The 14,638-nt window shown below is 39.9% G+C and overlaps 1 protein-coding gene across 1 annotated transcript in view; it reads left to right on the top strand.

The window, feature by feature from the left end:
* Window positions 1-14,638, top strand: part of LOC131107773 (collagen alpha-1(XIX) chain-like) — a 97,514-nt gene that overhangs the window by 42,490 nt on the left and 40,386 nt on the right. The window contains exons 12-25 of the mRNA XM_058058068.1: window positions 110-151; window positions 1,800-1,877; window positions 2,227-2,262; window positions 2,364-2,417; window positions 4,245-4,298; window positions 4,761-4,802; window positions 6,872-6,976; window positions 8,070-8,123; window positions 8,416-8,469; window positions 11,306-11,359; window positions 11,440-11,493; window positions 12,831-12,875; window positions 13,704-13,754; window positions 13,917-13,961. Coding sequence (XP_057914051.1) covers window positions 110-151; window positions 1,800-1,877; window positions 2,227-2,262; window positions 2,364-2,417; window positions 4,245-4,298; window positions 4,761-4,802; window positions 6,872-6,976; window positions 8,070-8,123; window positions 8,416-8,469; window positions 11,306-11,359; window positions 11,440-11,493; window positions 12,831-12,875; window positions 13,704-13,754; window positions 13,917-13,961 — 768 coding nt within the window. The remainder of the gene's footprint in view (window positions 1-109; window positions 152-1,799; window positions 1,878-2,226; window positions 2,263-2,363; window positions 2,418-4,244; window positions 4,299-4,760; window positions 4,803-6,871; window positions 6,977-8,069; window positions 8,124-8,415; window positions 8,470-11,305; window positions 11,360-11,439; window positions 11,494-12,830; window positions 12,876-13,703; window positions 13,755-13,916; window positions 13,962-14,638) is intronic.

Here is a 14,638-nt window from a genome sequence, read left to right as displayed (position 1 = left end):
GTCTTTTTCTGAGCACCCACGCTTTGCAAACAGTCTGAGCAGCTTTTCACACTGTTGAATGTTGCTCATTGTACGGTTATAAACCTTTGCTGATTTTCTCCTTCTGCAGGGCGATGGACTCTCTTTGTCCAGAGGTTCTCGTGGCCCCAAGGTATGAAGCCATTTTTCTTTTCAGTAAAAATGATCTAATACTTCATGACCTTAACATTGGCATCATAACTCAAATGTACTGGATGGATGGATGGATGGATGGATGGATGGATGGATGGATGGATGGATGGATGGATGGATGGATGGATGGATGGATGGATGGATGGTTGGATGGATGGATGGATGGATGGTTGGATGGATGGATGGATGGATGGTTGGATGGATGGATGGATGGATGGATGGATGGATGGATGGATGAATGGATGGATGGATGGTTGGATGGATGGTTGGATGGATGGATGGATGGATGGATGGATGGATGGTTGGATGGATGGATGGTTGGATGGATGGATGGATGGATGGATGGATGGATGGTTGGATGGATGGATGGATGGGTGGTTGGATGGTTGGATGGATGGGTGGTTGGATGGATGGTTGGATAGCTGGATGGATGGATGGATGGATGGATGGATGGATGGATGGTTGGATAGATGGATGGATTGGTGGATGGTTGGTTGGTTGGATGGATGGATGGATGGATGGATGGATGGTTGGATAAATGGATGGATGGATTGATGGATGGATGGTTGGTTGGTTGGATGGATGGATGGTTGGTTGGATGGGTGGGTGGGTGGTTGGATGGATGGGTGGTTGGATGGATGGTTGGATAGATGGATGTATGGATGGTTGGATAGATGGATGGATGGATTGATGGATGGATGGTTGGATGGATGGGTGGATGGATGGGTGGTTGGATGGATGGTTGGATAGATGGATGGATGGATGGATGGTTGGATAGATAGATGGATTGATGGATGGATGGTTGGATGGATGATGGTTGGATGAATGGATGGATGTTTGGATGGTTGGATGAATGGATGGATGGTTGTGTGGATGGATGGATGTGTGGATGGATGGATGATTGGATGGATGGGTGGTTGGATGGTTGGATGGATGGGTGGTTGGATGGATGGTTGGATAGATGGATGGATGGATGGATGGATGGATGGATGGTTGGATGGATGGTTGGATGGATGGATGGTTGTGTGGATGGATGGATGTGTGGATGGATGTGTGGATGGATGGATGATTGGATGGATGATTGGATGAATGGATGGATGGATGGATGGATGCATGGATGGATGGATGGATGGTTGGATGGATGGATGGATGGTTGGATGGATGTCGTTGCCTGGCTCCCATATAATAATAAATAATAATAATATGAACATTGTACAGCGTAAACATGTTTCAAAAGCTTGACTATATTTACTGTAATGTCACATGGGTATTGAAGCATTCTTTCAATCTGAATTTTGAGGTGTTTGAGGGGCTTTGTCATACAGAAGTAAAAATAAATAATTGTACTCAAGTTTCCCATTGCATTGTTACAGAAAGAAAGCAAGAAAAATCAATTTGCATATTGTGTGCCACTCAGCACGAGCACAAATGAAGTGGATAATGAACATGTGCACGCCACTGGCCTTGAAGATACTTGTGCTTCCTCCTCTCGAAGCGGCAAAAGGCAAAACATAAAAGAAAAAAAAATCAATTCGAGCCCGATGCTAAATACTTAATGATCATGCAGTGTAGCAGCTCTCCAGGAGCTTCAGATTGAGTTGTCTGACTGCTGCCTTGTTCTTTGTCAGGGGGAGCGAGGCGTCCCAGGACTGCCTGGAGAGCACGGTGAAAAAGGCGAGCCTGGAGAGAGCATCACAGGCATGCCTGTGAGTATGATGACACATTCAAGATTGACTTTAATTGTTACCTTGGATTTCACATCTACTCCAGTGAAACAGTAAAGTCCCTTGAAAATTGCATTCATTACCGCAAGGCACTACTACCGTGTCACCCATCGCACCCATCGCACCCATCATATATCTTCCAAACGTCACTTTTCATAGACTCATAGACTCATAGACCTCATAGACCTGATTGCAAGTGAGTGCATTTTTTAAAACTAAGGAGTGTTGGAGACAGACTCAATAAGACCATAAGGTATCCAACAAATGGCTTTATTGGATGCTGGGTGCTGGAGGGCCGGCGGGGTTAACAAGATATGTGATGTGTTCTCAGGGACCCATGGGACCTCCAGGAAAGGCAGGGTTTGAGGTTTGCAGATTGTTCTTATTCAGCTTGTATCATAATTGTTGTATATTTTTACAATTTCTTTGTAGTTTGCAAAGTTTTGAAGGCTTCTGGGTATTTTGCAGGGTCCTCGTGGATCACAGGGTTATTCTGGGCCTCCTGGAGCCCCAGGAAGAGAGGTGAGTTGTTCCCTCCCACATGAGCAGATAAAAGCCAACGTATTGGAAATGACTGTCAAAAGCATGGTGCAGTGGAACCTCGGTTACTGTATGCCCTGATTAGCTAGCCCTATGTAACAGTATGTAATGGTAATGGTAATGGTAATGGTAATGGTTTTATTTCATTTGAACATGCATCAGATTCCAATTGAGTGCATCCCATAATCAGTTCCCAGTTCCACATGTCCAAAAGGAGTAGGAAGAAGCAAAGCTTATTAAATCCTACCCCTCCATCTGGTACTTTTACAATCACTAACTGTTACATTTGTTCACTTCCTGCTTTCCATAATACAGTTTAAGGTTTTATTATTATTTTTTTAAATAATGCACCTCGTACCGAAGTGAGCATCCAATGACATACGTATATATAACACATCATGACAGCAAACATCAACTACTTGTATTGTTTCTTGAATTGGCTCATCGTTGTACCAATGTATGTATACATGTCCTTGTTAGCATACAATATGGTGCACTTCTTGTTTTGTTATGAATACACTACGTGAGTCAAATTGTGTTATGCATTTTTATCACATATTGCATCAGCGTGTTTGCATGGAGACCCAAAGTCAGTCTCCCCCAGCTCCGTCACTCCTCCATGATACATCATCAGTTGACTCTGTAGCTCTTTGCTAAGGAACCTCTACTTTTCTTACGGATCACAGCTGAATAATAAGTCCCCATTGCACAACATAAGAGAAGGAATATAGCAACCTACTTAGCTAACTCGTTAGCCTCGTTCTAACTTTAAAGTGTCCAGATGGAGTGGGAAAGAAGGTCAAAGTAAGAAGCCCAAAACTTACCACTTCCACACAGAATGGGAGAAATTGTTTTACTCCATGCAGTGAAAAGGTAATGCAATATAATATCATGTCTCGTCAATGTAATACTACTGAGGCTTGATGACCAGAATACTACATATAACTTCAATATTGTTGGACTAACATCAGTTATTAATGAGTACATATTTGAAAAAACACAATGTTGGAATTGTGATGAGGACAGCAATTTGTTTTGAGTCATTTGAGTCATCTTTTCTGATGGGTGACTTTTGGGTAGAGTACATTTCAGTTTGAGTTGGACCTTCTGGAACAGGTTAATGTCGCTAACCAAGGTTACTGATGGGTGACTTTTGTTAGAATCGTTCTAAATTTAAAGTGTTCAAATGGAGTGGGAAAGAAGGACAAAGTAAGAAGCCCAAAACTTACCACTTCCACACAGAATGGGAGAACTTGTTTTACTCCATGCAGTGAAAAGGTAATGCAATATAATATCATGTCTCATCAATGTAATATAACTGAGGCTTGATGGCCAGAATACTACATATAAGTTCAATATTGTTGGACTAACATCAGTTATTAATGAATACATATTTGAAAAACCACAATGTTGGAATTGTGATTTGTTTTGAGTCATTTGAGTCATCTTTTCTGATGGGTGACTTTTGGGTAGAGTACATTTGAGTTTGAGTTGGATCTTCTGGAACAGGTTAATGTTGCTAACCAAGGTTACTGATGAGTGACTTTGGGTAGAGTACATTTGAGTTTGAGTTGGACCTTCTGAACCAGGTTAATGTTGCTAACCAAGGTTACTGATGAGTGACTTTGAGTAGAGTACATTTCAGTTTGAGTTGGACCTTCTGGACCAGGTTAACGTCCTAACCAAGGTTCCACTGTGTCCCACATTGCCACCAGCTGTGATAGATGTGCAAGTGCAATTGGAGTGTTGTATGTCTGCTAATTCCATTCCCAGGAGGACTGTTAGCTTCTTTTTTGTCTCACTTTAAAGGGCCCCCCTGGCAGACCGGGTCCCCCAGGCCCTGCTGGACCTCCAGGTGAACCAGTAAGTAAGAAAATCGTGCGGCTTAGTGAAGTTAAATTCATTAATTCAGCTCATGTTTGGGGCCCATATTTTTGCTGTTCTTTACCTATAGTTATTTTCAGTAAATTCACAATGAATTAACTAATCAAGCCAAGTAAATTGTGCCCTTTAAATGTGCATTTATGTCATACAGACACCCACAAAACATATTAGAGACTAATTCATGTTTGTAAAAGATGGGCATGAAATGAAACAAGTTTTACGACTTTAAGATATGACGATGTGAGGATTGTCGTCTTGCAACAAAATTGTTTAAGCGTGTCCTCCGGTCTTGGAGATTGAACCACTAAAGCTGAAACGCTCTCCTCCCGGGCATAAAGGATGGCGTTATTAACCAACGTTTACAGCACCAAATAAACATATGAATATAAATAACTAGCCTGATGGTTCCTATGATTCATGGTTTGTTTTTTCTTTTTACAGACTGCACTGCCAATGGTTGGCGATATGGGGGCTTTGCTTAAGGTATGTTTTCATCTTAATGAATGAGAATGACACCTTCACTAAATAAAGACCTAATACATACAAATGTTGATCATTTATATGTGACCAGCTCATAGTGTTGCTCGTCTATGAATGTATGGCTTGGAGAACTCGAGGAAGTAAAAGCGCTTGAGTGCCTCCATCAGGATGACCGGCATACATATAGAAATATCTCTCCCTGCTTCCAGGCTGTGTTCACTGGTAGCAGTTGGATATACCATTCCAAATTCCACTTTTATTCATTTTAATCTTATTTTTATCCCTATCTGTAACATAACAAGCGAATGGTATGTTGTTTTTTTAACTCTTATTTGCATATTAAGCTGTGCTGTGAATAAAATAGTAGACAGGGTAGGATTAAATCATGTACTTCTTCCTACTCCTTTTCAGGCATGTTGAAGTCTGTAAATGTAAACATTCAGACGTTCTTTAGAAAGAAAGATTATCAGAATTCCAATCATAAACCTGTTGCAGATATACAAACACACCCCTGATTTATTTTCTTTCTGCTTACATTTTTTAATTCATTAATTTAAAACTGATAATCTCATTAACATTTTTAATCATTTGCCAGCCCAAGAGAGTCCATCACTGATGACATCATAGACAGGGGACATAGCTGACATAGCTGCTAATGATAATTAATCACAATTAATTATTTTTTATGTGATTAATCAGATTAAAATGTTTAATCATTTGACAGCCCAAATAAAAACGTGTTTTTAGAGTCACTCACTGATGACATCATAGACAGGGGACATAGCTGACGTAGTTGCTAATGATAATTAATCACAGTTAATTGTTTTTATGTGATTAATCAGATTAAAATGTTTAATCATTTGACAGCCCAAATAAAAACTTGTTTTTAGAGTCACTCACTGATGACATCATAGACAGGGGACATAGCTGACATAGTTGCTAATGATAATTAATCACAGTTGCTTATTTTTATGTGATTAATCAGATTAAAACGTTTAATCATTTGACAGCCCAAATAAAAACTTGTTTTTAGAATCACTCACTGATGACATCATAGACAGGGGACAGCTGACGTAGTTGCTAATAATAATTAATCCTAATTAATTATGTTTATGTGATTAATCAGATTAAAACGTTTAATCATTTGTCAGCCCAAATAAAAACTTGTTTTTAGAGTCACTCACTGATGACATCATAGACAGGGGACAGCTGACATAGTTGCTAATAATAATTAATCCCAATTAATTACTTTTATGTGATTAATCAGATTAAAATGTTTAATCATTTGACAGCCCAAACAAAAACCTGTTTTTAGAGTCACTCACTGATGACATCATAGACAGGGGGCAGCTGACATAGTTGCTAATAATAATTAATCCTAATTAATTACTTTTATGTCATTAATCAGATTAAAACGTTTAATCATTTGACAGCCCAAATAAAAACTTGTTTTTAGAATCACTCACTGATGACATCGTAGACAGGGGACAGCTGATGTAGTTGCTAATAATAATTAATCCCAATTAATTATGTTTATGTGATTAATCAGATTAAAACGTTTAATCATTTGACAGCCCAAATAAAAACCTGTTTTTAGAGTCACTCACTGATGACATCATAGACAGAGGACATAGCACTGAAAAACATGTTAACCGGGGCAGACACTATCTGAGGTTTCTCTGTATCTCCAACGTGGTGATTTCTTTTCAATTTGCATCTTAAAGTGTAATGCAGTGCCACTCCCAGCGACGCAGTATGCAACACTCTGCGGCAAGGCACAGTGCTTCTCCCTACACTGGTTTAGGGAGGGTGATATTTAAAATTCTCACCTAAATGTCACAGGCAATGAGTTTGACAAAGTTCACCACTCACCTCGATGAGAGACGCTGTTGGTTGGTCCACATTATTTCTGCTCTGCAGACATTTAGAGAACACTTTGTGTCAGCCGGGGTCTTGTCTTCCACTCGGGGGATGTGACATAATAAAGGGTGAAAATCCAGCTCTTGGCTTCTGACTTGATGATATCTTATCTGTGTTGCCACGTTTGCCTCCTCCATCGACCGGCCCACCAGAACGCCTGCAGTGTTTGCCAGATGAGAGTCTCCGGGTTGACTGGGCAGAAGGGAGAGAAGGGCTCCCCTGGAGCGCCGGGACATGATGGCATGGTGGGAGAAAAGGTACTTGTGACTCATTAGTGAGATGCTGTAAACACATCTTCCGTGAGCTTACCGTGTCACTATGCATTAAAGCTATAAAGCAGGCGTCGCTAACCGGTGGCTCGCCAGCTGATTTCGAGTAGATGGCCAAAAGGTCAAAGAATATTTGCTTCAACTCGTAGTGTTTTTATAGCGATTCAATTCAGACGTTATGTCTTTATTGAATGACAAAGGACCACAAAATACCAGAAAGTCAATGGCCGACTGAGCGGATATCTGCTTTCTTGATAAAGTACAATTGCCAGTCATAAAGAAATCACAAATAGCTCACTTTTTTCTTTTTATCAAAGTATCTGTAATAGTAGTGGAGGTGGGGGTACACTGAAATACATCACCAACATTTTATTAATGTTCTGTCAAAACAAGTTTATTATGTTTGTTTGGGTTAAAATAACCTATAAAAATATATGCGTAGTACTTTATTACGAGTATACCCATATTGGCTATTCCCTCAAACTAATGTTGAGTCATGAATTAACACATTATGCTTATTTTGCATTTCACAAACATTGTTCATGCAAAATAGGACAGATACTGTAATATGCAATACAAGTTCTAGAAAAAGCGGCATATTTATTTTAAAATATAATAATAATCAACATCTACAATCAACAATTAAGACAGTTGAGACGTAATAGTTTATCGTCTGTACAATTTACAAAGGAATCCAATGCTGGTAAAGATAAAATTTAGAAAGCTGCACATTTCTATGCGGCACAAACATCTGTGTAAAACCATGCGAAATACTGTATGAAACTCTGGACTCAGAGAAATTATAATGTGGCCTCATTCAACATGTCTCTTGTCACTTATTATTATTATTATTATCTTATTATTATAGTGCTTTACAATCATTGCACGTAGTATATTTACAAACATCATCATTCAGAAGCCAGCATCATTGTCAGCAGAAAAATAACACCAATATGAACTGATTTATTCATTTTATGCTAATTTTATGCCACATGTTTTCAACTAATTCTAAGCCTAAGTTCCAAGTCTAATCCAAAAAAATGCTCTCACCTCATTCATTCACCTGTGTTTGTTGAAACAGGGAGATCCTGGTGTTCGAGGTCCAATGGGGAATCCTGGTAAAGAAGGCCCAAAGGTTGGAAGGAGATTACAACACGTGTCCATGTTTTTTATGGTTTTAGCAACCAAATGTGTCTTGTAGCTAAACTGTAGACCAACACTTGTACTCGGAGGCTTGCAGCAGAACTTGTTGCTATGGCTACAGTGTTGTTCCACATCGATGCCAGGGAGCAATTTCTAGCTGTGTAGTCTAACAGAGGGAGACATTTTGAAGTTTACATGCTTTAGTTTTCTTTTTTTTGGCCTTTTCATGCCATGCAACAACATAAAAAACATTCACTTTCCATCACTGGTTCTGCCCCCCACAGGGAGTGAAAGGCGAGCGAGGCTTCTCAGGCCCCACAGGAGATAAGGGCGATGAGGTGAGTGTAAAAAAAAAAAAAAAAAGTGGACTAAGCTGGCAGAGAGACGTTCTTCTGACACGGAGAGGTTGTTTTTCCTCAAAGATGTTGATTTATTGTAAAAGCTTTTTAGTCTAATGGGACGTATCAAAAGACTTGAATGTGGGTGCTAATTAAAAAAACAAGGCACTCTCTGGAGGAACTGTGAAGCATTACATAGGTCAACCTTCACCACTGAGCTACACTGACTGGGTTTGGGGTCTAGTCCCAGTAAACAGAAATGGTACTGGTAATGGTAATGGTAATGGTTTTATTTCATTTGAACATGCATCAAATTACAATTGAGTGCATCCCATAATCAGTTCCCAGTTCCACATGTCCAAAAGGAGTAGGAAGAAGCAAAGCTTATTAAATCCTACCCCTCCATCTGGTACTTTTACAATCACTAACTGTTACATTTGTTCACTTCCTGCTTTCCATAATACAGTTTAAGGTTTTTTTTTGTTTTTTTTAATGATTTTTTTTATGATATGTTTTTTTATTTTTGATATATATATAGCACATCATGACTGGTTCAAGACTCTTCATCCTCGTACAGTAAACCTCGGATATATCGGAAATTCGCTCACAAAGGACAGATAAAAAAGAACCGATTTTTCTGTAATGCATTTCCAATAAAAATTCATTGCATATATCGGATTTTTTATAACGGATTTCGCCTATTTCGGACAAAATCTCCAGTCCCGTTCCAATGCATTTCCATTAAATTTCCCTGGCATATATCGGATGGCCGCATCGTTATGCTAATCTTGTTGATGTCACTGGCTATTGTCTTTCTCCTGGCTCCAGATTTAGGACAAATATAAAAGTGAGTGACGTCAATAATACTAGCACAGCAGTGAATGAGATCTTAACCTCACTATTGGAAATAACGTAGGCCTGACGGGCGTAACAGGGCCTAGCTTAATTAACAATTTGTTATGCTCAGAGTCCAATAAAGTTAAATTCTCATTACCTTACGTCTCTTTTCATTGCCCAGTCCAGGTACATTGGAAACATAGTCAAGGAAGTGCCTTTTTATAATGGATAAAATCCGATTTACGCATATACCGGATATAAATCCGATATATGCGTAAAAACGGACATTTTCCGGCATACGCATATAACGGATTTCGCTTATATCGGACAAAACCAGTGGGAACAATTGAATCCGATATATCCGAGGTTTACTGTATTTAGCAAACATCAACTGCTTGTATTGTTTCTTGAATTGGCTCATCGTTGTGCATTGTTTGATTTCCTTACTCAATCCATTCCATAGTTTGATTCCACATACTGAAATGCTATGGCTAGCATAATGTAGTCCTAGCATAGAAGTGTTTCAAATGTACTTCTTCCCTGAGATCATATTTCTCCTCTCTTGTAGAGAAGTATTGGATGACATTTTTAGGTATTATGGCTCTTCTACACTATGCGTATTAGGTGCGTTACGCCACCTAATATGTCACTATTATTATTTCTTTGTGCATACAGTATGTTCTTTACTGCATAGTGACAAAAATACCAGTGTGAACATTATATGAATCATCCCAAATGTGCACCTTTTTAATTGTTGACCCAGAGTACTGAATTACATGTGAGCAAAGCTTTATTATCAGAAAAACATGGCTGCCGCTGCCAGAATGTTGGAAAATACTGTAAAGCATGTAAAGCAAGAAGACGTGACAACTTTAATATTTGGATTGATGAATTAAGTATGTCCAGTCTGACGGACGAGTGCCTCCCACAATATACAGTAAAGTCTCGTTATATCGATATTGTCGGGAGTCTGAAAAAATATCGATATAACCGGACTGTCGATATATCCGATCCTGCGCCGAACTGCATTAAAAGTGGGCAATAATGCACTCGGCATTGTTCTATAGTATAGAACAATACTATAATATATAATACTACTTCTATAGTATAAAACAATGTCGAGCAGCTCAAATCAATCTTTGCTTAAGGTTTTCAATACCAAAAAAGAACACGGCGAACGGCTGCTTCCAGTCAACTTTATTTTTCACACTTCCACCACCAGAGCACAGCACACACACCGATTCCCGCACTTCCTGGTTCACAGGTCATGCTCAACCCGCCCCACATAGCTGGCCAAACACATGCCTGCAACAGAAGAACCAACTGCGTTCGTGGTTTCTCTCGTGTGTATAGAATAAAAAGATATCTGAATACAACACAATTAAATACATGTATTTGTACGCTTGTGTCTTCGTTGGAATAGGTGTGTATGCTATGTCAGTTGGTTCTTCTGTTGCAGGCATGTGTTTGGCCAGCTATGTGGGGCGGGTTGAGCATGACCTGTGAACCAGGAAGTGCGGGAATCAGTGTGTGTGCTGCGCTCTGGTGGTGGAAGTGTGAAAAATAAAGTTGACTGGAAGCAGCCGTTTGCCGTGTTCTTTTTTGGTATTGAAATCCTTAAGCAAAGATTGATTTAAGCTGCTTTTGTATCGATATAAGCAGACCAAATTGGCTGGCGGGAGATGAAAAGGGCATCGTAGTAACCGGATTATCATAATAACCGGGTATGGTACTAACAGAACTAATTATATCATAAAAGACTAGAAATTTGCCGGGAAATGAAAATAGTATCGTAATAAGCAGTACTTCGTTATAACCGATATCGATGTAACGAGACTTTACTGTAATAATATATCCAGTACTACATTTCAACATTTACACTGCTTGTGTGTAGTCGGTATTAGTATCAGTACCTGCTGATTTCACTCATGGATTATCGGTATCGGTACAGTCCTAGTTTTTTACTACAAATAAAAAATCTCTACTGTCTCCCTTTTAGGGGCCTTCTGGAGTTCCTGGACTCCCTGGAGTTACTGGTCGCACTGGGGAGATGGTAAGAAGCCCATCTGAAGAATACTAGTAGAATACTAGTAGCCTGGTATTGTGGTGGTCACTGTTCTGTTTAACTCACAGGGGCTTATGGGTCGGCCTGGGCCAATGGGTCAAACAGGAACTAAAGGAGAAAAGGTAAGATATTTTTATTTACATTGAATTTTATGTGTTTAACTTGAAAGCTGTCTCTGCCCCCCATTGCCCTCCCCTTCCACTTTCACACCCCCTTGTTGAACCCTGCCCCCCCCCCCAATCACTTCATTGCACTACTGCATTGCACTACCTCATTGCACTGCTGTATGTATTACTGTTATTATATCTTGTCACATTCATACTGTGCATACTGTTTATAACAGGGGTCTCAAACTCAATTTACTTGGGGGCCACTGGAGCTAGGGTCTGGGCGAGACTGGGCCGCATCAGGTTTTCCAAAAAAAAAAAACAACGCATTTATTAAAAACAGAAAAATGAATAAACTTTGCTTTGGTTTCGATTTTCTACAATAAAAGCTCTGATAAAACATTCCACTGTTGTCAAATATCTTACTTTTTATTTTTCTACACAAAATAAGATGAAAAATAAATAAACAAATCAAGAATAAAGAAAATCAATCAATCAGTAATAAATAAATATAATAATGATAACAATAAAACGGCAAATAATAAAAACTTAAGAAACCACATATAGTTGGTGGGTAGACAAATGATTTTTTTCAGATTAAAATGAACAAAGCATTATTAAAGCCCTGTAGACATGACAAAACACGACTATAGTCACATTTATACTCTTTTTATTTACAACATATTGCGCAACTGCAGGGTCTTGAGACACATGCTAACTCGCAAACTAGCACGCTAGCGACCTAAACGGTAGCCTTCAAGTTATTTCCTTTAAACTTAAATAGCCCAAAACTTACCACTTCCACACGGATAGGGAGGATAACTATTAACAGATATTTAACCTTTAACATGAACATTAATCAAACGTAATAATTTTTTCTGGGTACATGATACCATACAGCATCCATATCAAACTTGCGCCGGCCGCACTAACATTAAACTTTCATATCAAGGCGGGGGACTCAAACTGGTGTCCTGCGAGCCATATTTGGCCTCGTGTTTGAGACCACTGGTTTATAATCTGTACAATCTGCAATAGCCATATTATAGTCATTTATATCCCTGTATATATCCACACTGTATCATAGTCATAGCCTGTTGTAGTTTGTACATATATCTGTCCATTTACAGCTCTATTCTATTTCTATACTTACTTACTAATGAGGTATTTATAAATTTACACTTCTGGTTGGGTGCTAACTGCATTTTGTTGCCCTGTACCAGTGACATGAGCAATAACAATAAAGTTGAATCTAATCTAATCTAAATTCAAGTTTGTTGTGGTTGTAAAATGTGTAGTATTTATTTTACCTTTATCTCTCTGAGATTTTTATTCTGGTTTGTAATCGGCAGGGAAATGAAGGACCTCGCGGACGACAAGGCCTTCCAGGACCTCCAGTAAGTTATCTTGTCTCAACGTGACAAAGTTTCTTCTGCTGATTGTTCCCACGTAGTGGAATCCATTGTACCTCAATTACTGCAGGCAGCGGCACACTATTACACATGAGTTCCATTAGGGGCAGATTACTATCTATACAAGCGGCCTTCAGGATACTCTTATTTCTCTACACCAAAGAGTTCTTAGTGTAACACGAGAAAGAAAAATGACAAACAAGTCCAAATACAATGACATTGTGGTGACCCGCTCATTGGCATTGAACCATGTCCAGTGCCTGTAAAAGGCCAGTGAGTAAGCACTTCCAAAGGCAAATCTATAATTCATCAGGCGTCCCCTTGAACCTGTGTTACCTCCGAGCCGCCCCAAACACACACACACACACACACACACACACACTGGACTCATAAAGTGCAGTCTGGGAGGACAGGGGATGGCTCAGTGGCCTGAAAAGGGCACAAGCATCCACTTGCCTCTAAATGAGCACCTTGACTCCCTTTCTATTTTAAAAGCCTTCAATTGCCAATCTAAAAAAAACAAGTGTGTGTTGAAATACTCCCCGAGAAACAGCTCAATAGTTGTTCTCACTTTTTGAAATAACACTAACTCATAGTTTATGAAGTCTACACTTCTCATTCCATCCCGTTCTCTCGCCCCATCTGATTGTGAAATGACCAAATGAGCTATCGATCGCCTTTGTGTAGCGTTTAGAGGCTTAGCGGTAAATACCTGCCCCGGGCCTACTGTACTGACTCTTGATGCCGATGAATCTCTGTGAAGAAGGTCTGCGAGATGTGATGTGATGTGATTTACCACTGGTTGTCTTTCAGGGTCCGCCCTATGTGGAGGGCAATGGGATGAGCAGCCTGTACAAGCTGCAGGTAAAGACTTGAACCGACTGTCGTTGCGATACGGTGATGCATGGAGTGCGTTTTGCGATGCCATCAATCATATTGGCAGGAAAAGCCTGTGCCTGTGGTTAAGATTCCTTTGACCCATATTGTGGAATAGAAAGCCATAAAGTCAAAATAATGTCTTTTCAGAGTGGTGGAGCTATTTTAGGACCCCCTGGAGCTCCTGGTGCTCCGGTAAGTATAATCAACGTTATGCCTGCAGCAAATCCTTCAAAGTGCACGGTGAAGAAACATCGGCAGAGAGACATGTTGGTTCTGGAGAGCCGCATAAGAAATATCCCCATCAGCCCTCCGGTGTTATCTTGGCTTCTGAGGCCCTCATATCACACTCGGTCACATTCATTGAGAGCTGCTGCTTGGAGGCTGAAGGCTGAGAGGCGTCCCGATTCTCAAACAGGTGTCTCTGACCTGCCGTGGGACACACAAAATATCACACATTTGCAAATGGAAGCCGGAGTTCGCTCCAAAACGACCCGCTTTGAAATTCTACTCGCCCTGCTCTTACTTATCAGGCAGTTTATAATCTCATCAGGTTTAGGAAGACATCCAATAAAAGGCCTTGCAATGATCCTTCCACCACGACGGACACCTCGGGGGCCGAACAAAAAAATAAGCTTCATGAACCGCATTTGAAGCTTGAAGATTCCTCTCCTGTGGCGTTCAACCGCAAAGAAGACAGGCTGTTAATTGAACTTTGAAACTTTGAAAACTCATTATATAGTATACAGCAGCTTTTTTGGATTTGGCGATTTGGAGTGCATGACAAGGTGGAAAGGAAAACATACCTTTTTTGACCATGTGGTAATTAATAAGCAGCAGCAGAACCAATGTTGTAAAACCAGCAAGGAGCA

This window comes from Doryrhamphus excisus, chromosome 20, assembly GCF_030265055.1.
Source record: "Doryrhamphus excisus isolate RoL2022-K1 chromosome 20, RoL_Dexc_1.0, whole genome shotgun sequence".
Lineage (NCBI taxonomy): Eukaryota > Metazoa > Chordata > Actinopteri > Syngnathiformes > Syngnathidae > Doryrhamphus > Doryrhamphus excisus.
This window is presented reverse-complemented; position numbering and strand designations above follow the sequence as displayed.